This window comes from Pseudophryne corroboree, chromosome 2, assembly GCF_028390025.1.
Source record: "Pseudophryne corroboree isolate aPseCor3 chromosome 2, aPseCor3.hap2, whole genome shotgun sequence".
Lineage (NCBI taxonomy): Eukaryota > Metazoa > Chordata > Amphibia > Anura > Myobatrachidae > Pseudophryne > Pseudophryne corroboree.
Window position 1 is genome coordinate 692,667,590 of NC_086445.1, and position 26,000 is coordinate 692,693,589.

Here is a 26,000-nt window from a genome sequence, read left to right on the forward strand (position 1 = left end):
TATCAAGCTCCGAAAAGCAAAAAGTTTGTACACCTATATATGGTGTTGCCTATACAAGACTAAGGGCTTCTTTACACACACATATCCCCAAAGAGTCTTTTACATGCCGACAGACACACATGCGCAATAGGAGTTCCGGGTCATAAATCAGGAAGTCTCACATTAGAAAATCTGTCCTGAGCATAGCCATTAGCAATTATTCACACATACAGCTTTAATATACACTGCATGTTATAAGAGGCAGAATGTATCACATGGAATATGTAATACATGATACATCCCACTCATAGACACAACACAAACAAGGGATTGTTCAAACAGGGCTGCTTGCTTGTAGACTTAAAACCTGCTACTCACAGTCCTCTCCAGAGAATCCAATCACAGTGTTTGGTTCTGGTGCCCTGCCAAACTCGTTTTCTGCCTGTACTCTTATTTCATAAGGGGTGAACACTGGAGTGTTCCACACAACGTGCCTGTTGGTCCAAACTGTAACATTGCTCCAGGCCTCCCCAGTGTGACGCTGGCGCCACTTTACATTGTATCGTAGGTTTGGACCATATGTCTGTGTGGAGTTCAGCGGCTGTGGATTACAAAGACAAAGGAAGGAAATAAGTTGCGCCTCTCTTAAAACTGGAGAGCGACATACATAATTTTATTATAACAGTAGCAATGACTGGCATGTCTGTTGTAAATCTGACAACTGTTAAAGTCATTTCTTTTTGTCCAGCAGACAATGATAATGCTTAGTTTGGTGAATTTCGAAAGTTAGGAGAAAAGTTGGTACATTTCAGATCATTTCAAAAAGCACATTATACATTACCAGGGGTGTTATCGGGCAACACTATGGGGTCTATTCATGTAAAATATGAAAAATGAATTGATACTTATCACTATATATTGCATGCGATATATAGCTGTTACAAATCGCGATCCAACCGGAATTTTTACGGTCAGCCCACAAGTGTATGCGCAGCGTCTGTACTGCGCATGCACCCGTACTTTCTGCGGGGGGCCGTAGAAAATGCGATCGCCTCTGCCTGTCAATCAAGCAGAGGCGGTAGCGGGGCGGGCAACGCTCCGTTTCCAGGGAGGAGACGGTGCGGAGAAACGCGAACAGTGGGCGGTGCGGCGCAAAGGAGGGTGTGATCACGGTGACTGCATAACGTCACACGCAGCCGCCGCAATGGGTAGGATGGCGATGGGTCTCTTGCGGCCGCAGCTAAGCTGTGCCGGCAGGAGGCATCAATAATTTTTACGATGAAAAAGAAATTGTAAGACGATCGCAGTTTCTGCTTGTTGAATGGGGGGAGGCTCCGGTCAGCATGCTGGGCGGCCTTGCCCAGCGATAGGCGGCCCCCAGCATGCAGAATTTGCTATCCTTACTGAATTAGCCCCATTATTTATACAGCACCACAAGTGTTTCTCAGCACCATAGAGTACATACAACACTTTTTTTTGTCTCATTTGTTTGATTTGGTTCTCTTTATCTACCTTTAGGACTCGTGTAAAAATCTGAGGTCGTTTTTCAGCAGAAATATAGACAATTCTGAAGGGTTCCTAAACTTTCAAGTATCACTGTATAACACTATAAATTAAGCATAAAGGAAAACAATGATCCTAAACCGTACAATGCTCTCAGAATACACAGTAAAGTACTGCCCACTTTCACAGATGTTATCATGACAACTCGCAGACAGCAAAAAGCTGAAACTGCAGAACTGAAGCATATTAGCAGAAAATAACCAATGATCACTTACAAACGTACGTTGCATTGAATTGTAAAATAGATGTGTTCAGTGTGGAAGTTTAGTCACATTTTACATCTTCAGAGATTGTCTGATATATATATACAGGGCCGGCAACAGAAATCTTCTTGGGGCCCGGTACATTGATTTCTCTGGGGCCCCCTCAGATCATTTATATATATATATATATATATATATATATATATATATACTGTATATATCTCAGAGCACAACTGAATTTGCTGCCCTATATAAAATACGGTTAATATATATATATATATATATATATATATATATATACACATATATAAATATGTATATCTCTCCTTCCTCCCCCACACACCCCACAGTCTGTCTCTCCCAAATGATTCCATGCTGCATTCCTAGCTCCCCTGCTCCATCCCAAAGTCCTGTATCCCCTCACCAATCCACTCTTACCCTGGGAAGAGACTAACCTGTGCTGCAATCCCCAGTATCCAGATCCAAACACCGTACAGCAGGTACCATGCGGCCCTCACACCCGACCAGAAGAGGCCAGCGCAGACCACATGAATCCTGGCCAGGGGAGCTTCTGCCATCTCCCGTAACTGCCTGCAACGGAACTGGACGCAGAAGAGCAGGGCACACACTTGTGCCGCACAGTTAGTATGTGTGAGAGGCTCCTGTCACTCTGAGGCTGCGCTCACACAACCTACAGCTCGCTGCCCTATTTGGACAAGACGGCTCACATCCCTTCCCTGGCAATAAGTGTCGTATCCCTGGGGCCCGGTACAGGTGTCCCCTTTGACCACCCCCTGTCGCCAACCCTGATAACTGGAGCAGGATCAAAAAATCAGCCGTCTGCTACTCCCCAAATACCCTTCTATCTAGTGTGGGCTACATAAAGGACAGATGCCGCCTTTCCGTTATCTATTCTCAGGGCCGGTTCTTGGCCTTGTGGCGCCTCGGGCAATATATAGGGGCGTGGCTTCAAATGGGGGCGTGGTCATGACGCTGAAAGAAAAAATGAAATAAAAAAAAAGTATACTTACCATCCCCGTTCCTGATCCAGACCGCTGCAGACCGCTCTTCTCCTCTCCTCTCTTCGATCTATGGGAGAGACGTTATTACGTCTCTCCCATAGAACAGCATAGACACTAGAGGTCAATTATGACCCCTAGTGTCTGTGCCACTATGCTGTGCGGTGCGTGATGACGTCATCGCGCATCGCACAGCAAAGGTCCTCTACATGAAGGGAAACTAGACCGTAGCGTCTAGTTTCCCTTCATGAAGATGACCTTTGCTGTGCGGTGCGCAATGACGGAATCGCGCACCGCACAACTAAGGTCCTCTCAATGAAGGGAAACTAGACGCTACGCGTCTGGTTCCCTTCAAAGCGGGGGGGGGGGGGCACAGCAGGGCACTGCGGGGGGCACAGTGGCGGATCTTGCCCTGGTGCGGCGCCCTCCGGATGGCGCCGGCGCCCCGGGCAAAAGTACCGCTTGCCCGTGGCAAGAACCGCCACTGTCTATTCTGCGTGTGACCATGAGTAGTGCTGTTCCATATTGTGTAATTACTGATGCTCGGACATCTCGGAGGGCACCAGGCAAGTACGGTAATTGGAAGAATGGAGTGCTGGACTTTTTCTCATTCTCCCCACAGAGGGAAAGTGGTTTGACCCTATGGGGTTACTCGAAGTCCGATGGTGCGACTGTCTGCACAGTGCAGTGGGCGTCTCAGTAGACAACCCATCGCCCAACTCTTTAGCTCCCCAGTCAGAATCAGGCCTTATGTGCTTATCCGAATTAGGACAATATAATAAAGATATCATAATGTATGATTGCTACAATACAAATAATACTCTGCCTCCCTTTAGAACCCATAAAGGACTTTGGACGGGATGTACTAAAGTGATTCCTATATGTACCAAGCTCTGGAAAGAGATACTTTCCAGAGCTTGGACCCGGTAAGCAATGCCATCTGTAGGTAGCCTTGCCTAATAGAAGCCTATGTGCTTCTTATTGATTCCTGAGAGGATCTAAATGGATCCCTCCCAGTGTCCCCTGCGGTGCGAGCATCATTCTGTGCATGAGCAGAAGGACTCCTGGGTCCTAAACTCGGAAGTCCAATCATTGCACTCACTTTTCCAATTTTCCTTAAACCAAACAACATACTTTCAAATGTATCAATTTGTCATTTATCTATTTTCTTTACTTTTTCATCCCAAAGCAAGATCCTGCCTCATAGAGACTTACCTGCATCCACTGCCATCTTTATTTCTGTAACGCTACATTTGTAATTTGTTTTTCAAACACCTTTCCGTGCACGTATATAAATTACCATTGTGACCTGTGATGATGCTGGAGAGCCCTCTATGTCTAGGAGACTTGCTCAGCCTACGACTGCTCAGACTCACTCAGGGTGGACTGCGATGCAATTGCGAACAGCAAAAGATTGCAGCAACGATTGCTTTAACAACCACAACTGAATCAGGCTCACAATTACACCATTACATTTTACTATTTTATCACATTTAACAACTAAGGGGTCAATTTAATTAGGTGCGAGTTTGTCTTACAACAGCCACACTTTCCGGCAGCCTAAACTCGCTCAAAAGTGCCCGCAGCCCTATCTGGCCACAAGGAGTGCGAGTTTGGGTGCCGTTGCCAATGTTGAAACATCGCAACAATGGCAACTCATACCTAATTAAAAATGTTAGCAATTTATAGCTTTTATTATTTACTGGTCAATTTTCTATTCTGAAGGTACCCACTTATTAATATAAGAAAGAACTTATCCCCCCCAGTGTGTGTACTATATAAAAACAACTGGCCCTTTGGGTTAATTGTCCTTACTTTAGGCATTTTCCATGTCCTCAATAGTTAGAGTAACATATTTACAAAGAGAGATTTGTCTCTCTATACAACCACACCACTGTTTGCAGTTTGTCTCTCTGCTTGTTCATCCACTAACAATGTTTTTTCATCTTTTCCTCTTAGTCTACAGAGCAGTTGAACTCTGGCAAGTATAGGCAGGTATAGGTAAGTATTGTACCCCTCCCATTAGCCATAGCTCCCAGGGGGGTTAGATTTAGGCTGCGGGTGGGGAGAGGTTAGGGTTAGGCTGTGGGTAGGGAGAGGTTAGAGTTAGGCAGTGGGGACAGAGGTTAGGTACCTCCGCGGGAGGATTACAGTTAGGCATAAAGTGGGAGGTCAGTGATAGGCTGCGGACAGGGAGGGTTAAGGAGGTGGGGAGAGGGGAAAACAACCCTTACTCACCTCTGTCAGACTTTTTTGCACCGGGATCCTGGTGTCGGTAAAAGGACCAATAGGATCCTGTGTGCTGGGATATCATACTGATCCTCCTATTAATATACCTCTTAATGTCCAGAGGGAAGGGCAATCCTGAGGCCATGGTTCCCCAGAGGTTTTTCCTCTCCTGAGTGCTGAAGGATGACTCTTTGTGAGTCCAGAGGTGTAGCTTTTATGCCATAATGAGTATCAATGTCATGCCCGTCCCTGCAATGTATAAGAAGTAAAATAATCGCTAATGCGATCACTTTACTTCTGGGTTTAGACCCCGGCTGCGCTACTTCACATGTGCATTTGTCAGACTGCATATGTGAGAGCAGACAGTAATGCAGAGGGATCCCAAGGATCCTTCTCCTGGGAAGAATTGCATAATGTAGCCCACAAGATACAAACGCCATTTAGAAATGGCATTAGCTGCCGGGCCAAGCTCAGAAATGCTTCGCATTCTGGATCTTGGCGAGTTTCGTAGTTTACCAACTGCCGTAGAAACTTTTGGTGGCTGCTTTTGCGATCACAATAGGAGGAATGCAGCAGATATCTTCAATATCTATTGCAGTCCCCAATACATACATTCAGGGGATTGTTTCATATTTGTGGGCAGCATCCAAAACCGACTGTTTTCTAAGATGTCTTGCAAATATTATTTGTTAAATATTCTTCATAATACATATTTTTATATGTTAGTATAAACTAAAACTGTTTTATGTATTCATTGACTGAGTTTCCGTTCTTTATTGCATGCTAATTTCACAGTGTCCGCAAATTATTACTGATATGACTGTTACTCTACTGTCCTGCTGGTGCTCCTGGCCTGCTGTATACCAGCCAGACATATATTTTATATTACAGCACTCTCGGGTAGATGTATCAAGCCCTGGAGAGAGAGAAAGTGGAAATGTCCAAAGCACCCAATCATCTTCTGTCAATTATCCAGCACCGTGCATGAAATTATACCTGTAGTTAGAAGCATCATTTGCTTTGGGAAAATACTCATCTTTATCTCTCTCTGCGGCTTGATACATCTCCTGGAAAATATCATGTCTCCCTTTCACTTAATTGACAAGTTAACTTAATAACTGACAATGTCTTTGTCTTGGAAACAGGGTAAGAAATTATTTTTCTAACATTAGTATAAGATAATGTTAAAAAGGGTTTCCATCTTCCGAAAACTTTCTAATGGCTTGTCAATACCCTCCTGGTACATTTACTTTGATTTATCATTCACGTTCCTTCTATGCCAGACAAGGGCGTATTGGGAACTTAAAGTGGCCCTGGAAAAATATGAAAAGTGGCCTCATGTAGTGGCCTCAGCAGAAAGATTGTGTCGCAGTGGGTGATCACACCAGTAGGTGAGGCATTGTACTGGTAGGCAGAGTCAGCACACCAGGGTGACAAGTAGACACATTAAATGATTATTACTATGCTCCAACAGCAGGGAATAACAAAGATTAGCACCGACTTGGTAAAATATCACTATAAAATAGATCAATCTGACTTGGGTCTTATCCATTGTTAAACACCCACTGTTCTCACATTTTTCCATGTGGTGTAGAAAAATAAATAAATCACAATGCCTCTGTCTACCATTCCAGTGAGAGATATTCAATACAAGGAGCATACCAGTGACCACCATACAATGCCCATAGCAACCAGGGTGTGGTATTGAAAGTCGACAGTAACAAGGTCGACAATGTCTAGGTCGACCACTATTGGTCGACAGTAACTAGGTCGACAGGGTGTCTAGGTCGACAGGGTCTTTAGGCCGACATGTTCTAGGTCGACAGGTCAAAAGGTCGACATGAGTTTTTAATGTTATTTTGGTGTCGTTTTGTTCGTAGAGTGACCGGGAACCCCAATTAGTGCACCGCGTCCCCTCGCATGGCTCGCTTCGCTCGCCATGCTTCGGGCATGGTGCCTTCGCTCCGCTACCGCTTCGCTCGGCACAGATTACCGTTCCAATCGTAGTCCGCGTGGATCATTAAGTATGAAAAGGTTAAAAAAAAGAAAAAAATTGTGAAAAACTCATGTCGACCTTTTGACCTGTCGACCTAGAACATGTCGACCTAAAGACCCTGTCGACCTAGACACCCTGTCGACCTAGTCACTGTTGACCAATAGTGGTCGACCTAGACATTGTCGACCTAGTTACTGTCGACTTTCAGTCCGGATCCCTAGCAACCAACCAGGTTCTAGCTATCATTTTATAGACTATATTTGATAAATGATAGCTAGAAGCTCATTTGTTGCTATGGACAACAAACTCTTTAGAAGGTTTGCTACATCTCTCCCTTGCCCAGCTGAGCATATATCGGGCACTTATGGTAGTGCCTAAATCTTAGGGTTTCTCTCACACCTCCATGTTGTAATGCTGGTAGGACACGATGTGCTGTTGGGGTTCCTGAACTGGCATGGCTCAGATTAGGCCAAAGATAAAAGAAAAAAGTTATGTTACAGAACAGTGTTATTAGCTAATAGGGGGAGATATTTGGTTACACATATAGAGCCTAATTCTGAGATTTACATAAACCTCTGATGTTTAATGATCTTCACATGAGCAGGCACGGCACTGCACACGCGCAGATCTGGTCCCGCAACAGCCTGAGTAACCTCAGGGTTACTAGATGTCCTATGTGTGCGCAGATGATCCCGTGCTGCCCCTACAGATGCAGCAGCGCATCACAGAAGCCTGGGTTACTTTTTTACTTAATACACTTCATGTAGCTTTCGCATAATTCTGCAGAGGTGCCATTAGCGTCCACCTCAGAATCAGCCCCATATTTATATAGAGGCAGGGGGGGATTACAACTTTGTGGGTCCCATAGCAACATTTTTAAGGGACCCCCCAAACTCAGATCTTCAGAGTGAGAGAGTGGCAGCAGGAACACAGAGAGAGAGTGCCGGCAAAAACATAGGGACAAAGATAGGCAGCAGGGACTTAGGGGCAGAAAGAGGCAGAAGGGGCATAGAAACAGAGAGAGAGGCAGAAGGGACGTAGGGACACGAAGAGGCAGCAAGAGCAAAGAAACAGGCAGCAGGGACCTAGGGACAGATAGAGAGGCAGCAGGGACGTAGGGACAGATAGGTAGCAGGGACCTAGGGACAGATAGAGAGGCAGCAGGGACGTAGGGACAGATAGAGAGGGAGCAGGGACGTAGGGACAGATAATGAGGCAGCAGGGACATAGGGACAGATAGAGAGGCAGAAGGGACGTAGGGACAGATAGAGAGGGAGCAGGGACGTAGGGACAGATAATGAGGCAGCCACTTTCAGCCAACATTTCAATGCAGCAGCATTTCCGTCAGGGCATATATATATATATATATATATATATATACACTGAATTCTAAATTTGCTGCGCTATATAGGAAACTTAATAAATAAATAAATAAATATTTATTTATTTATTCCCATATATAAATATGTATATCTCTGCTTCCTCCCCCACACACACCACAGTCTGTCTCCCTCTCTCCTTCCTCCCACACACCCAAGTCTGTCTCACATAATTACTCCATGCTGCATTCACAACTTCCCCACCCCATCCCAAAGCCCTGTAGCCCCGCACCAAGCCACACCTGTGCTACACTCCTCAGTATCCAGATCCTCACATCGCATAGCAGGTACCATATGACGCTCACACCCCACCAGAAGAGGCCGGTGCAGGGCACATCGGAGCTTCTGCCATGTCTCGTAAATGCCTGCAACAGAGCTGGACTCGGAAGAGTGGATGCACACTTGTACCACACTGTCACTGTGTGTAAGAGGCTCCTGTCACTCTGAGACCGCACCCACACTGCCTACAGCTCGCTGCCTTACTTGGACAAGATGGCTTACTTCCTTTCCAGGGACTCAGCTGCATATACTTGGGGCCCCTCTGATCCTTGGGGCCCGGTACAGGTGTCCCCTTTGACCCCCCCTGCCTTCGACCCTCTATATTTATATAATTGTGTGGTATATTAAGACAGATTTCACCAACATGATTGGACGGGTGGTCTTCTGTATGCTGAATGTCGGGATCCCGGCGCACAGTATACCGGCGCCGGAATCCCGACACTCGGCATACCGACAACTATTCTCCCCACGACCACCCTGGAGGGAGAATAAAATAGTGTGGCGAGCGTAGCGCGCCACCGTGCCCGCAGCGTGGCGAGCGCAGCGAGCCCGCAAGGGGCTCCTTTGTGCTCGCCACGCTGTCGGTATGCCGGCGGTCGGGCTCCCGGCGCCGGTATGCTGGTCGCCGGGAGCCCGAGCACCGGCATACCATACTACACCCGATTGGACACATATAGATCACATGACCATGCATTCATTCCCAATGACAGCACACCTCAGGTCTGATCTACTTCAAACTGTAATTTGTGCTTAATCACAAAGCCACAGCCACTGCTCACAGGAGAGCAGCACATCACTGCCTCACTATCAAACACATTTCTAACAGAAATATTTCCCAAAATGGAAAATTTACTACATAACTCAAATGATATCACATCAGACCTCATTAAACATGAATTGTACAATGATGATGTATTAAAAAAAATTGAACAGTACCATACCTCCCAACATGACCCTCTCCAGGAGGGACAAAATGCTCTGCTGCTGGACTTTTCTCCTAATTTATGATTGCTGTCACCTGTTTTGAACAGGTTAATGGATAAGAAAGGTGTTTCTGCACAGGTGATGGCAATCATATATTAAGAGAGAAATCCAGGAGAAGAGTATTCTGTCCCTCCTGGAGAGGGTCATGTTGGGAGGTATACAGTACATCCCTGAGGAGCCACTTCAGAATCAGCAATCATCTTTATCACCCTACATTATCTCCACATCGAACTATTGTGTCACAACAGCGACCATTTTATAAGATAGATATACTACTCTTGGGTGTGCGGTCGTGCTCTGATATATTCACACCTTGGGTGGTTGAACGCACACCAAGGTGATAGATAGATAGATAGATAGATAGATAGATAGATAGATAGATAGATAATTGATATCCTTGTTTAATACACAAATAATAGCAGGAATTATGCTTTCTCTAGTGTGGCTATAAAACAAATTGAAACAGTAACTTTTACTCACTGTCCATGTAATCTCCATGTTGTCTTTGCGATTGCCAACTCCACGAACATCACTTGGATTAACCTCTGGGGCTAAAATTGGACACCAATCTCAATCAGTACAATTCAGATGTATAAAGTTACAGGAACCGTAACATAATCACTTATGAGTCTGGGTAGAGAATGTCACTCACATGCTCCGGTGGTCTGGTATCGCTCAGAGGATGGGCTGGGCATGCTGCTACCAAGGTCATTCAGCGCCAGTACACGAAACTGGTAGTTGACATATGGAGAGAGGTGAAGAAGAGCAGAGTTCACATTACCAGGGACAGACGCCATGTTGTGCCAGGTCCCTGGCTGATACCGGTCCTCCTCAAACTGTACAATGAAACCTGAGGGGTAGAAACATAAATCAATGAACATGATCAAAAAAGAATACAGTAATAAAGGAGAGAGTGAGATTACAAGTAGAAATTTGGATAACAGAAAAATCACAGCCTGAAGAGATAAAAACAGATCCAAAGATGAATCTAATAGACATAACTGAATTTAATGATATACAACGATAAAATTATATACAACAATAGGTGGGGTGAGAAGAACAAAGAATCCATTGTGACAAAGAAGGGCTCATTCAGACTGCTGCATTATAACAATGTACACAACTGCCGATACGTCTATGAGGAACATATATCATAAAAGACAATTTTGAAAAAACTCCACTAGAGAAACAATTAACAGACACAGCAGAAAGGTCATTCACCTGTTATTGGACTGTTATTATCGTCACCTGGAATCCAGGTGAGACGGACACTTCTCTCCGCAAGGTCAGTTAGCTCCAAGTCCATGGGAGGGTCTGGTTTATCTACACAATGAATGTATAAAATTGAGTAAACAGCATCATAGTATAGCATGTAATATATCAGGGCTTCCACCTGCAACACTACTTCAGTAGCTGGCCTTATGTATGACACACAGGATATCAAGTATTAAGCCATAATGACTGCACTTACTCAGGCAGCAACAAGTGTGCCACTCTCCGTTACTGCAGTGTTTCCGCGACTTCAACTAAGCCCTCTTACAAACCAAGAACATAACATGTAGCTACTTTCTAAAGTTGGGAGGGTGGACACTGACACGTGCCTCAAAATTAGGGGTCATGGCCTCGCAGCTAGGGGGCCGATGTGGGCTCTGTGAGCTGCTGCCCATGCTCCCAATCCCTCTCTCACGGTGAATAGACGGTAAGAGAGGTCTCCCAACTGCCCCACCCCACCAGGAGTTATGAGTAAGCACTACACTGCATGTTTGAACCAACAGTGATAAGTAATGTTACAGCTGTCAGGATAGGATTATTAGTGGGAGTGGTTACCTCTTTGTACTGATGTCAGTCGGCTAGTGGGTGAGGAGGACGTTTCTGCAAAGGAATAGGGAAATGTTACAGGTTACAGGGTTAATGGTATGTTAGAAATAAGAACTGGGCCAAAGCCAATGTTTGGTCACTCATAAACGGTAGCTGGTGACTTAGAGATAAGAATATTAGCTGCAAGGGTAAGAGCCAACATTAATGTTGAAATTAACACCTGAAATTATATTTGTATGTATTTCTTTCTGGGTCAGCAGTTAACTATAAGGAATGGCCTTGGTCAAAGATCCCTCTCATGGGTTCTCATACCCGTTTGCAGAATGTCAGGATTAATATAACTGCATGTAAACAAGTTGTGCTCTAAGTGGGGTATCCAACTACCCGTGATAGTACCCGGCTGCGAAAATGGGTGTTTTTTGTGGTTTTTTTAATCACCCCTATCCAATTAGGTAGTGCGAAAAACACCGATTTTTTTGTGTGAAACTACATAGGTCCCGCGAAAAGCCACGGACCTATGTATATTCACGGAACTTACAGCGGGTCTAAGGGTCACTTATCACGGATTATGCTTTGATTGCCTCGCATAATCGGTGATAAGCGCCAATTTATTTAGCTAATTTGATAGCCCCTGTTGATAAAATTACCTGTGGTAATTGACAACAGGTAATTGGATACCACTTTAAGGGTTTCTTTTGCTTTTATATTTTCTCCAAGAGAAATTAGAGAACTGTTAAGGCTTATTTAATTAAAAAAAAAAAAAAAAATCCTGGAAATCAAACAAAAGGACTGATGATGAATCCAAAAATCTCTAAGAAGACATGTAAAAAATAGTTTATTCACATTAGTATGTGGAGCCAGTAGCATGGTTTTACAAAGCGTCAGTCGTACATCAGATGCACTTAAACTGGGTACACACCTATACAATTGTAGGCCCAGGTCTCCTGATATTGGATTAACGGCCGTTGATTGTATAGGTGTGTACTCTGTACCGATGCAGGAGTGTTATAATGCTCCAGCAACGATTGGTACCGGGAGGTCGCACCTTATCTTCTGCACATGCGATCTCCTGATCCCCATAGGGGAGCCGCTTTACCCCACTGCCACCCCCGCCTCACAGGAGATCGTAGGGGTCGCAGCTGGGTACACACAGAGCCTGGCTGATTGGGAGTGCTTTACCCAATCAGCCGGGGATCGCAGAGGTGTTTACCCAGCTTTACACCCAGACACGTCATAAACACAAAAAAATACTTAGGTGAGAAATGAATTTGGGCTTTGGGTTTGATTTCACCTAAAAAAAAACCTCCTTAATACCACAGGTATATCCTTCCTTTTTCAGTAGTAAAGAAAGTAGCAAAGAATTAATACTAAGTTACATACTGTACATACACAAAAGCATATACTATAGATAAAAATAATGAAGGAAGCACCTATCAGCTTCAGGGTTCAATCCACAATCAACCACTTCAGAAGCAGCTAGTTCTGGCAATTATCATCCTCATCCTCCTCCATATCATCATCAGTGAATTTTCAGTGAATTTGCATCAGTCCTCTAAGACCCGCAAGTTTTATGGCTACTGACATCTTCATCCCCATGCCAGTATGCCTCAGTTGTAATCATGTACATCACCCTTAATGTCTGTGACCCAATATGCAGTAGGAAGTGTGTTAGATGTAGGCTAATGTGTTTTGGGTTTTTTTGTGGGCATATGCTGTGCACAAATTTGCATATTATAAACTAAATTATTGGGTAAATGCCCAACTCAGCAAGAGCCCCAGTTTTGGTAAGGGTTGTTATAGTGTTAGAAAAAAAAACATATATTATAATAATAATAATAATAATAATAATAATAATAATAATAATAGAGACTTGGGGTTCATATGTTATATTGGGTGTAATGGTTATACTCTGAATGTAAAATCATGTAAAGTATACTTTGCATATGTATAAGTGGAGATTTGTCTCGCCAAAAGATAGTTCCTCTGCAGACTTGGGAATTTATCACACCTAACCTTAATAAATGAAATAGATGCTTAGTAAGCAAAAGAAGAAATACCTATTACTGTACGTGCGACTGCTAACATATACTGGTATATCAAATTGTATCACAAGACACGATAAAATCAATTGAAGTCCATTTTTGAAATTCTGAATCAGTGACAACCTAAATGTATCAACAAACTCGCAAAAATAAATCAGTCAATGTCTTAATACCCCTTTCACACCAAAATCCCATGTTCAACCCAGGATTTGGAACACAGTTCCGATCCAGGTCAGACCCGGGATACACCCTGTTTAAACCGTGTCTCCAACCTGGGTTATTCACGGGTTGGCCTTGTTTACACTGCACACGGATGCAGTGCTAACTGTTCTGCCGGAACTTGGAGATGACATCATCTCCAAGCATCAGTGATCCGGCTCTCCCTGGGTTGGTTGACCCAGGTCACCCGTTTACACTGCCCCGTTACCCACTTCCTTCCCGTGTTCAACCCTGGTCGTTACCCGGGTTAGATTCCCAGCAATAACCTAGGTTATTTCAGCAGTGTCAATGGGGTATCATTCAATTTCAAAAGAGTAATAATTTCAGAATCTGAGAAGGACAAAGAAATGACAAGCCACACATTTTACAATAGCACATAATTTGAATAATTACATGCAAACTCTTTATTGGTCCAGCTGCCCATAAAACCCTTTGCTGTTTAATGGAGCATCTGAACTGGACATGGAAGGTGTTGGGTATGTGGTGATGTCATAGATGAGGGCCCAGTTAAGCATGTTTCTCCTTCATTTTGGTGGTATTTATCATATAACATAAGACTTAGCAAGACTGCAATATCATTTCTCATGTAATACTGTATACTGAAAACCCATTTTAAGCATAAGTGGAGGCAGCAGACACACACTCTTTGGCAGTGTAAGCCCCACCACATTTAATCACCTAGACCCTATGTTTCCGCTCACAATATATAAATTAGACCTTTTTTTATACTCTTAAAGAGGTAACATGAGTCATAATAGTAAAATAAATTCTAGGAAATGTTAAACATTAAAATCAACATTAACTTAACAGAGGTGTCTTCATAATCTATTACATAGCGAGAGTTACAGATGTGTGCTCTTACATCTTTGGTCCATGCTTTACAAAACACAAAACGCGTGAATGCCCTATGACTCGGTAGCGCAGGGCATCTTTGTTTGCATCTTTTCTGTGAAAAATTTGTCTTAGATGCAAACGCTATGCAGCATACCTATATTTATTACGGCTGAGGAATCTTTCCGAGGATACTTCAGAGATCTTCTGGGCACTGACCCCTGTACACCCTGGGTTAAGACTCGTATAACTCACCAGCAGGTCTTCTAGCCTATAATAGACGCTTTTCCCATAAGGCGTGATGTGTCTACCAGTACTGGGATGCCACCAGGATTTATGCCACTGCTTGCAGTACGAGCTTAACACTGAGCGACCAGAATCAATGCCGATAGAAAGGAAGTTCCAAAAGAGGAGAGGAGTAGCATAGAGATGATAAGAAAAAGAGAATGACACTACGGTGCCAGGGAAAATCGGAAGAGCCAAAGATATAAAGACGGGAGTGTCCCAGACAAAGACAAGGCTGATGTAATATGAACTAGAGTATTTAAAGAAAATGAGAGTACAAAAAACTGAAGACTCTGAAACAACAGGTGGAGCTATGGGTAGTAAGTGTATGGAAGATACGCAGGGAAAATTGAGTTCAGAGGAGACACGTAACTAAATAGTAAATAGACAAGGTATAATATTGGCAGAAATAACAGATGATAAACGTGACAGATTATGCAGCTGACACGGGGCTAGACACAGGAACTCTGCAATGGACCCGGTTGCCATGGAGCGGGCAGCCGGGGAGTGGAGAAATGTGGAATGCCTAACAATGACTAGGCGCTGCTGGAGACACGGGTCGTGGCCCATGACAATATTCTGTGTGTGACTTCGACTGTATCTGCATACAAAATGCTATGCTACAGTGTTTTATGGAAAACACTGTTACGTGGCATTTTGCATGCAGATAGAGCCGCAATTACACACAGTATATATACATGCTGCATATCATTTTAAATCAGCAGAGCTGCTTGTGTGTCCTATTACATTAATTTGCATCTAAGACGCAAAAAAGGAGCTGGACTCAACCGGGTTCCGCCACTGCATGGCGCAACTTCAAGAGCTGTTTACGTGACTGCAGCAAGGATGTAAGAGGACACATCTGTAAATATCTGTGGACACATGTTAATGGGTGATATATGGTATAATATATACTGTATAATTATCGTAGCTGATATTTCTCATCCAGTCTTCAGAGTAATCATATCTCTCTGATTAGCTCATTGTTATCTTTTCATACCATTTAATAAGAGCATTTCATGTTAATTCACCAACTGGTACAAAATCATATAGGAACTTAGTTCAGGTATTTTCTAGTAGTATGTAAGATAATACAGCCCAATCACTAAGTGATGTGTCAGTTTGTGACAAGACGTGTCTGTCTGATGCTGTATCTCTCTGATGCTGAGCTACGGACACTTGCTGTGCTGACCGAACATTAACATTAAATTGTTTGTACTGTATTACATATTAGTCATGCACATAATTCTCAGTGAAACCGAGTGACCCCACTTACAGTGACTTTACAGACTAGAGTAACCACTAACTAATGATGCTGTATACATAGAGTGCCCACCATCATTATGGCATACATACTGTAACTGTACACACTAGAAACTAATGTACAATAAGGAAAAAATACAGAAAATATTATATATAAAGTGCACAATTACAGAGCTAATTTGTTCCATAGAGGAAGTTTTTGAGCAGTCTTGAGAAAGCCTCTGGCTCTAAGGGGACGAAACACGTTGATGTCATTGTACCAGCCTACCCCACAGAGACTTGCGGAAGCATGTGTATACCACCTGTCACGCTGGAGGAGGCTTTCTACTAGGGATGGCAATCGGTGGGTTATCCATTGATGGTCACCATCGATGGTGCCATTTATGGATAAACTCGATGGTGTGAAAGCATCTGTAAAGGAACCATTGATGGTTTCACACACCGATGGTCACGCCTGCTTTAGTGTTCAATGAGCTGCAGGCCAATAAGAGCCCAGATATGAGGCTTTGTGGGTGTCAGGGGCGGAGCTAGGTTCCGTGTGCCTACACCTCAGAGAAAAAAATAAATTGGTAGCTCTGTATCATTGATGGTGGGAAACCATTTGGTTCTCCCCCATCAATAGTAAAAGTAGTCACCATCGGTCATAGGCCATCAATGATTTCAAATAATCGATGGTCATCCCTACTTTTTACACTGGGACCAACCGAGTAAGTGCACCATTCACAAGCCGTATAAGGTGACCCCTATGTATCTACACTTGAGGACTGCATGCAGCCGAACAAGTAAGATCACTGCAGATCGTAGGCAGCATTGCCGGTTAAGGGCCAAGGACCTGCAAGAACAGCATACTGGCTACCATTGTTAGAAGCCAGCACAGCCAGTTCACTTCTTTGAGAGAAGTTGTAGTGTTGTGCTAATTAAATCTTTGTTCACTTGAAACAGGTATTAATTCAATTTTATTATACCTTCCTTGCAGGCTTTGGCTTGAGATGTTCAAACTGAGTTTTACGTTCAACTTAAGTGCAGGAATTATTACCTGAACTCACATTGACAGCTTCCCAGTGCTTTTACACTACTCTATTTATCTATAAGCAAATTTATATTAATGACACTTAAGCAGTACTATGGTATATTTACCAATCTATAGGAGCAGTCCCTTGCTATTTATTACTATGAAAGTTTGCATGCTAGTTTTTAATATTTATTGCTTTTAGATGTGACAGAATAAGCCTTTGTTATATTATGCAAGTAAGTCTCTTGCTGCCAATAAGGAGCAAACAAAGAGTTTTTTTTATATTCAGAACACGTGAGGTCCCATGGCGCAGTGAATCTTTTTGATTGTTTCTGTAGTGTTTGAGCAGCAAGAATCTATAGAGGAGCAAAGTTAGCATTGGCCAATATGAGTCACTGGGAGGATGCATGGCATTCCCGGCTCAGTCCAGAGTAATGCTGTGTACACATGGCGTGATGCGTCATGCAGCCCGACATTGACTATTCAACGGGGTCGGAGTCTGGTCCCGCCAATATAGTCAACGTTGGGCTGCCTGCACAGTCTATTTTGTCTTGCGATGGCGATCCCGCAGGACCTATATAGTAAAAATCGTAAGGAAAGTTAAGTGCATATCGCACCGTGTGTACACACCTTAAGAGTCACTGCTGTGCCTCTACAGAGCAGTGAAAAAAAATAGGTTTTATTTTGGTGATTATTAAAATTAGATTAATGGGTGGAGAGGAGACATCTCTTCTCTAGTGCTGCTCCATGCCGGGAGCAATTTTCACACTGCAAAAACACTTTTACACCAGTTCTGAGCTTTCAGTGGTGGAACACACATTATTGTTGAACTTCGGCAGTGTCAGCCATTACTAGGCACACTTTGCCTAATGCAAAGAAAAAGCATAAAATACACAAAAGTTTCTCATGTAAAAAAGGTTGTTCCGATGCACCCTCATTATTATTTAGGCCAAATGGCGCAGTGGTAAGAGGTCGAATTTTTATGTACACCTATTGAATTTCTTTTACCTACCTGGTCCCCTAAATGCACTTCTTGGGCCTGATGTAATGTTGTACGAGTTGGCCAGAGGTGCGGGTCACCGGCTAAACTTGGACCTTTTTTAAAGTGGCAATCATTTACAAGGCAAAACCATGCTCCCAAAATCAGAGAGTAAGCATGCAATTTGAAGTGTGTTGAGTGGACCCTCTTGGTGCAAAACAAAGGTGAGTTATAGAAGTACTGAGAATTGGAATTTTGTAATTCAAAACAACTTGGGGATAAAGCAAATATCTAATGTTATTACTTATCAGTATATGTTACTTTAACATTAATCAAGATATGATTAAACTACAGATACCAACACGATACCCAGCGGTGCTATAGTATTACAACTAGCAGAGAAATGACCCACTATACCCTGCAGTGCCAAGGTATTATGCTGCATATCCGCTAGTCTTCCCTGGGATATTTAAAACGTTCATAGTACCTAATGCTCCACTTAAACACCATACACACTGGCATTTATACCCTAGTCCCTTGTCATTGAATGTAGAATTAGAGTAACTAAGCATACAGGACATTAGACATGGAACTTTGCAGATACCCAGCTTTAAATCGCTACTAATAATTAACTACAGTATATAGAAGTGGCACTACGGAAATTAAGAGCTAGATCAAAATGAAAAAAACTTGGGGGCAATAACTGTGTTGTTTACTTTCCACAACAGCAATGAAGAATGATAAAAGTACAATTTGTTATGAAAATATATTACATACCAAATGACTCCTTCAATGCAATATGTGTTTGGACGACAGAAAGTTTAGAGAAGACTTTAATATAACATATACTGTTTCTATTCAATGCGATGCTGAGAATTTAATGTAAAATAATAGAAAATCTAAGGTTTCTATGGTTTAGGACTCAGATCTATTAATGGCTGACAGACGGAGAAATGCACTATTTAATAGAATCGATAAGAAGCAAGATGTGAAGTAGCTGCAACATGTGGGACATATGCTGAATGTTCATTAATAATGCCCGATATCGGGTGGAGGTAAGCAAATAAGGGCAAAACACAAATTACAGACATGTGCATGGCTGCCGATGGAGCAAGAACAATCATTCAATCAGTGTCTACTAATCTTTGTAATATCTGGTATAGATTACACTTTTGCTTTTAAACCATTCCTGCTATGTATGGTGGAACCATTAGTCCCCCCTCCCCATCCTGCCTTGAAAAAACAGACAACAGACATCCCGAAAGTGGTGGGCAATGTAATTACCCTGGATGGTGAGATAGGCTTTAGCAAAGTCCTGATCTAGCTCTGTTTTGGCCACACACGTGTATGATCCCTGGTCCTTCTCTGCTACTCCGAATATTGTGAGGGCATCATCTTCTTTCTTCATCCTGTAAATAAAGTGTTAATAAGTATTCTATAAAGACACTGAGGAAGCCGCTGAGCTGTATATTCAAGCGGGGAAACGCGTTTGTCGGATGCACTGTGAAAGAGTCTTGTGAGATATCTTCATTCTACTACTGGCCGGCCAGAGACACCTGCACTTGCGGACAACATCTGAGATTATACCTGCTATCCACCAGGCAGTGGACTCCGGATAAGGCTGTTTATGGAAGCGACAGCCGGGAGAGGTATTAATGTGATGTGCACAAAGCTGAATATATGCACAGCTAATATTCTCTACAAAAAGCCATAATCACGAACTAGATTAAGTATAGCTCACACTGGTTGAAAACTTGGTGGTGTGAGGAAATTTATCTGGAAAGCATAATTTGTTGGCTGTATGCGTTTGCCAAAAAAACTGTAACCTGCATAAAGAATCCAGGTGTGTTAAACTGACCGGACAACTATTCATTATAACAACTGAGGAAATATAATCACTAGCTGGACAATTATATTGAGTGACAACATTCACGCGGTTATGGGTTACTGTTAAAAGCATATAAGGAAGTAATATATAGCTTTAATATTCAACTGTATACGTATACATATAATCAGTGAGGAATGGTTTTCTCTGGCTCGGTATATTAAGCGGAATTAATCCTGCAGGATATAGAGTATAATTGATATATATGGTAATTGTTTTTACATGGTATGGATATATAAGATGTACCTTAATATGTGATATTAAATCAATAATTTTTTAGTGTAAAAGTGCTAGCGCTGTTCTTTCTTGCGTGTTTTTTATTCTATAAAGTATCTGTTTGTGCTGTATGTATTCTTGAGAAAGGGGGTTGCACCCCGAAACGTTGAACTCAATACAGCTTTCTGCATTTATACATTCAAGCCTCTGAGTGCCATCTCTGCTTTTGGGATTTTATATATATATATATATATATATATATATATATACACGCACGTTTTGTAAGATTCTATATAATCTACAGGCTCATCAAGACATGATAATAAGAAGTCTGCAAAATCCAAGTTTTGGTGCCCACTAGTCACATGCAGAAGCCTGAAATAAAGGAAGTAGAGAATGTAATGGTGGAAATGTCTGTCCTTTCCACACTGTTATCATTTCACAAACACTCACCTGCTACTTATGTATAATTGATTATCATCCTTCATCCAAGTGACAGTCAGTCTGAGTGATGGGTCACTCCTGATACGACAGTCCAGGCGCACACTGGAGCCTCGTCTAGCAATCTGATCCTCTGGACCCTTAATAATGCGGGTAGGCTCTAACAATGAAAGATGATTGGAACAAAATCCATATAAATTTGAAATCCATGCTTCAAGACCCACAAGGAGCACAGCAGAACCTCTGCTAGCTACTGACTGCTCAGAAACCTTAAACCCTTTCTGTAAATAACTAGCAGTAAGGAGGGAATTCAACTGCAGCAGTAATTTTCCTTACTTCAGCAGGCTCCAAAAAAAAAAATCCCTGAACAATAGCCCATTTTCATGAAGCGAGCTGCAAAAAACATAAAGATTCTATGTGTTTTTCCACCTAAAAATAGATATTGTTTTCTGGTGCAAAAAATGGAGGATAATTGAGTAGAATGATAAAAAAAACTGTGAAACAGTGAAAAAAATTGCAAAAAAAATTATCGGGGCTAATTGAATTCCCTCTAAGAGGTCATTATAAATGACAACACTTGGGGGTCAATCCAATTAACCACGATGATCTCAAGGGTGCGAGTCATTGCAGCAGTGGTCGGACTTTACGGCCGCCTGAACTTGGCTAAAAGTGCTTGCTGCACCATAGGGTCCGAGCAATTTTGTGCAAATTCGGGTTGATACAAGCCCACGAAGTGTGCAAGATCGAGCGACGTTGCTGGCACAGAAACGTTGTACCACATCGCACCCTTTGCAAGCACTTGTATTGATCCCTTAAAATAAAGCTACAGTAATTAATGGTTTGAGCAAGCATCGCTTGAAAGAAAGAATTATATTCCTTACTTGCATTAAACATTCTATTATATGAATTTTTTAATGAGTGCAGCCTGCTATTAAAACACTTGTTCAATAAGATGCCAGAGCTCCACATAGAAACAGAACCAATGATGTTATATATTTATCAGAGATGATAAATGACACTGATTTAGGTATCTTTACTGATGAAGAGTGAGGGCAGAATTGGTGTCCATTAAAAAAACACTCCATGTGTTAGATATCAGTAGATTCAAAATTATGTGTTATACAGAGTGTATCACGCCCACTTCTATTCACTGAAAATGTACACACTATTGCTGACTGTCCTAAATGTGAGTTTCGCAACTATGGTTGCTTGCTCTTTCTTATGGGAATGTCCTTGTGTTCTTGATGTTTGGAATCAGGTTTGGGCAGATATTAAGATAAATGCTCCCATGATTTAGCCACTTGATCCCAATATCTCAATGCCCAAGGACTAAATCAACAACTTTCAGCATCTGTACATACACACAGTAATGCACATTGGTACATCCTTAGACACCACCACTGGGCGCACCATCAAAACTTGCAGCAGTCCTATGGCAGGTGTAATTTGTAAATCTGTCTATTATTATTATTATCCTTTATTTATATTGCGCCACAAGGGATCCGCAGCGCCCAATTACATAGTACATAAATGAAAAATCAAAACAGGAAACCAGTAACTTACAGTTGAAGACAATATAGGACAAGTACAGGGTAAATAAACATAGATGCATCAGCAGATGGCAATGACATAAGTATCACGGTGGCAGAAAATGTGGGATTAGGTACCGTCAAGGATATTTAAGTAAGAGAAGGATAAGCACATGATGGTTGAGGGCCCTGCTCGTGAGAGCTTACATTCTAAAAGGGAGATGCAGACAGACAGGGGTGGCAGAGATGGGGTACATAGAGAGCGTGGAACAGAGGGTTAGGATGAGATTTGGCTGGGTTCGGTGAAGAAGTGGGTCTTGAGAGCCTTTTCACATTTTTGTAGAGAGGTGGAGAGTCTGAGGGGGAGAGGTAGGGAATTCCAGAGAAAGGGAGCAACACGTGAGAAATCCTTGAAGGTAGGAGTGGGAGGAAGTAATCAGTCGGCAGGAGAGGCGGCGTGCATTGGCAGAGCGAAGAGGACGGGCTGCTTATGCCAGTGCATCTATGAATACAGCCACTTTCATTTACAGTACATGTCCGCATGCGCAGTTGCAAATGATCACTACATGAATAAGCATGCGATTTGTGTGTGGCTCTGAATCAAGCCCAAGGCTTTCCAGGTGAACACTAAGGGTCTGATTCTGAGTTGGGAGTAAAGTAAAAATAACAGTAACTTTGCACCTGGGGCAGCCCATGTTGTAGCAAGGAGTGCAACACACATTCCATTTTTCTGCATGCAGAGTAAATACTGCCGGCTTTTGCATGTAGTCCACATATGTAGCTTTATTTTTAAACTGCAAATTACATTTGAGTTTGGACATGCCCCTCTCACATTTAAATCTCATTGCACATTTTAAATCTGCCCTATGTGCTGTGCAACATGGTTTTGCGAAGATGCAAACTTACTTGCTTTGATTTTTGCCTTGTTCCCGAATAAGAATCAGCTACTAGTTGGGATTACCATCGGTGGGCAAATCATCAATGGTGCCATTGGTGATAAATATTGATGACATGAAACCATTGACTGAACAATTGATGGCTTGCACTCATCGATGGCCAGCACGGTTTGGGAGCATGGTGGGCTGTGGGCATATCAGATCAAGAGTTTAATTATGCAGAGTTTAATTATGCGGACATAGTAAGCTCCATGCCCCTCTTCATTGGGAACAAAACCCCCATTGTCACCCTATCTGCCATTTATTTTTGGAAAACCATCAGTTATCCACAACAGATGGCAAAACCATTGACCATCAGTAGCAACCATCGATGGCTGTTAGCCATCATTGTTCGATGGCTACCATTAGTCCCTTCTGCGTGCAGTTGGCACATGTAGAAAGTTAGCACATGCGTCCGGGATCCAGTGCCATAATTTCCATAAGGCTGACTAGGCTGGAGCCTCAGGGCCCCGCAGGGACTAGGGGCCTGTAAAAATGTTTTTGCTGAGGTACTGTTACCTGCACCCTAGTGCTCCAATGGTTAAAGGCACTATACACCCAGCATCGCAGCAGGGCACTTCAGCTATTTAAAAATAAAAAATAAAACAAAGAAAGATTGTGCTTTGAAAAAAAGAGGTCAGCAAACTTAATTTCAACTGGGTATTAGACGTGTCTGCGTAAATACTGAAACTGTAGATGATGGCATATGCTCTGCTTCCCAAATGTTAGCTGTAATGGGTTGAAAGATTGAAGTGCCAACCCAAAATACATGAAAGCCTAGGGGCCCAGCCATGGGTTAATACAGCCCTGCTGAGATGTACTGCTCATGTTTACAGACTGTATCCGCTTGGAGACGCAGAACAGAATCGGAAGCAGGGTCTGTGGATTTTAGTGGGTATACCTGGAAGGTAACAAAGGGATGTGGGCATGTCCAAAAATTCTGAACCGCACACACAGCAGGCAATACTCACATGTAGATACAGCACCTGCCATAGGGATGGTGAAAGTGTCAATTGTGCATTTACAGACGCTCTTAGGCAGAGTTTCAGGACGCTGCAAGTGGACATCTCAGTTTTGTATCAGATGCAGCAAATATCAGATGCAGCATTAGCAGAAGACACGAAAGTGTCAAAATACTCAGCAGTGGCAGCATCTGCGTCTGACTCCGAATCAGCCCCTTAATATTGCCTAGGCATTGGGAACAACACGAGAAGCTGCAGATCAGCTCTGAACACCTGAACCGTTTGCCTGACCTTGAGAGTTCTGATTGTACATTTCCTGCAGCTGCTATTTGCCTTGCTACATTTGTTTCTAGCACTGCCCTTTTCTATGCTTTTAGAAACTATATAAAAGGCTCATTAACCTTACTTACTCCCTTTCTCAGAGGTTGTATCTATATGCTAAGCAGAAGACACCTGCCCTATACCGCTGGGCCCCAAACAGGGTGGACTTAATAGTTTGTCATGCGCAGAATATTCATGGATAAATTAGGTAGAAGACAACAATTGCTTCCTCAACAATACAAATTGTTGTACAGAGACAGTCCTAACTAATAATATACAGCAATATTTCACACAATGTGTCTCATGCAGCCGTGACGCAGTTCCCGTCATGGCTGCATCTCTGTACGTAGCGGCACTATGATAATATGTTAATGCTGCAGTCCCTGGTATTTGTACAGGGAAGCCCTATGGCGGAATCTATAGTCCACTGCATCCATATTAAGAGTCACCATCGGTCTCACCATCAGTCTTTAGAGCAGCCCCATGGGTGCTCAGAATGTCCGTCACAACAATGGCCCTGGGCTCACTACACGTCTGCCTCTCAATAGCTCCACCCCTCAATTACCACCCATAAATGCACACTGACTGTCAATCACTGTGTATAAATTCTCACTGCGGCTTCCGTCAGTAACCAATCTCAGTGTGTGCAAAATGCAACTCTGATGCATGCGATATACAAAAAAAATTGCGCAACTCCACAAACAACGGCATTGCATCCAGGGCCGGCTCTACCATTAGGCAGCTTTAGGCAGTTGCCTAGGGGCGCAGGCCACTGGAGGGCACCACTGAATTAATCTGGCAAAAAACTGAAGGATGTCTCTGTAGGCGGGTTAGTAATGATCTTACAGATGGGCGAATGGAACACAATAAGGAGCATACAAATATATGTATGTGCATATACATGTATGTATACACATACAATTAACGGGATGTTGGCGTTCATAATACCGGCACCGGAATCTCAACACATGTCAGAATGCTGTCGCTGGAATCCCAACATCCGGCATCCTGAATGTTAGTATGCCGGGGTGGGTTAGGCTGTGGGGAGGGAGAGTTAGGGTTAGGCTGTGGGGAGGGAGAGTTAGGGTTGGGTAACTTCAAGTAATTGTATTCAAAATATCGGTATTATGGTGGACGGGATGCCACTGTTGGTATTCTGAATGTCAGCATCCCAAACCCAACTCCATTTAAATATCCCACCAGACCCCATATACATTATTATACAGTATATAAAGAATAGATGGCACTCAAAGACTTTTAAAGTGAAAGTAAATTGTGAACAAAATCTTGTGACTTTGTTTACAATATACTTTTTATCAATTTAAAAGTCCTTGAGTGTTGTCCCTTTTCTCTGTATATATATAATGATGCAAATCACCCAAGCCCACCTAGTGGCCACCTGCATCTCCCCTACGGTAGGTAGTAGTGGTGGTGGCGCGGGATTGCAAGTTAGGGGGCACTAGGCTGAAACTTTGCCTAGGGTGCACAGAGACCTTGCACTGGCCCTGATTACGTCCACCGCTAAATCAGGCCCAACATCACAACTGCTTGGATCCTAGCTCATTATCCTGACATCTTTCATTGGTTCGTATACAGTATATGTTGCTAGGGATATTATCCTTGAGGAAAAC

The 26,000-nt window shown here is 42.9% G+C and overlaps 1 protein-coding gene across 12 annotated transcripts in view; it reads right to left on the reverse strand.

The window, feature by feature from the left end:
- The window catches only part of NFASC (neurofascin), a 185,827-nt gene that overhangs the window by 58,077 nt on the left and 101,750 nt on the right, over window positions 1-26,000 (reverse strand). For 9 of the 12 annotated variants that reach the window (XM_063955223.1, XM_063955231.1, XM_063955227.1 and 6 more), the window contains 7 exons: window positions 20,635-20,782; window positions 19,365-19,489; window positions 11,459-11,503; window positions 10,853-10,954; window positions 10,284-10,481; window positions 10,112-10,182; window positions 358-580 (listed from right to left, as the gene is read on the reverse strand). In XM_063955223.1, coding sequence (XP_063811293.1) covers window positions 358-580; window positions 10,112-10,182; window positions 10,284-10,481; window positions 10,853-10,954; window positions 11,459-11,503; window positions 19,365-19,489; window positions 20,635-20,782 — 912 coding nt within the window. The remainder of the gene's footprint in view (window positions 1-357; window positions 581-10,111; window positions 10,183-10,283; window positions 10,482-10,852; window positions 10,955-11,458; window positions 11,504-19,364; window positions 19,490-20,634; window positions 20,783-26,000) is intronic. The other 3 variants (XM_063955232.1, XM_063955230.1, XM_063955224.1) reach the window with 1 other exon arrangement.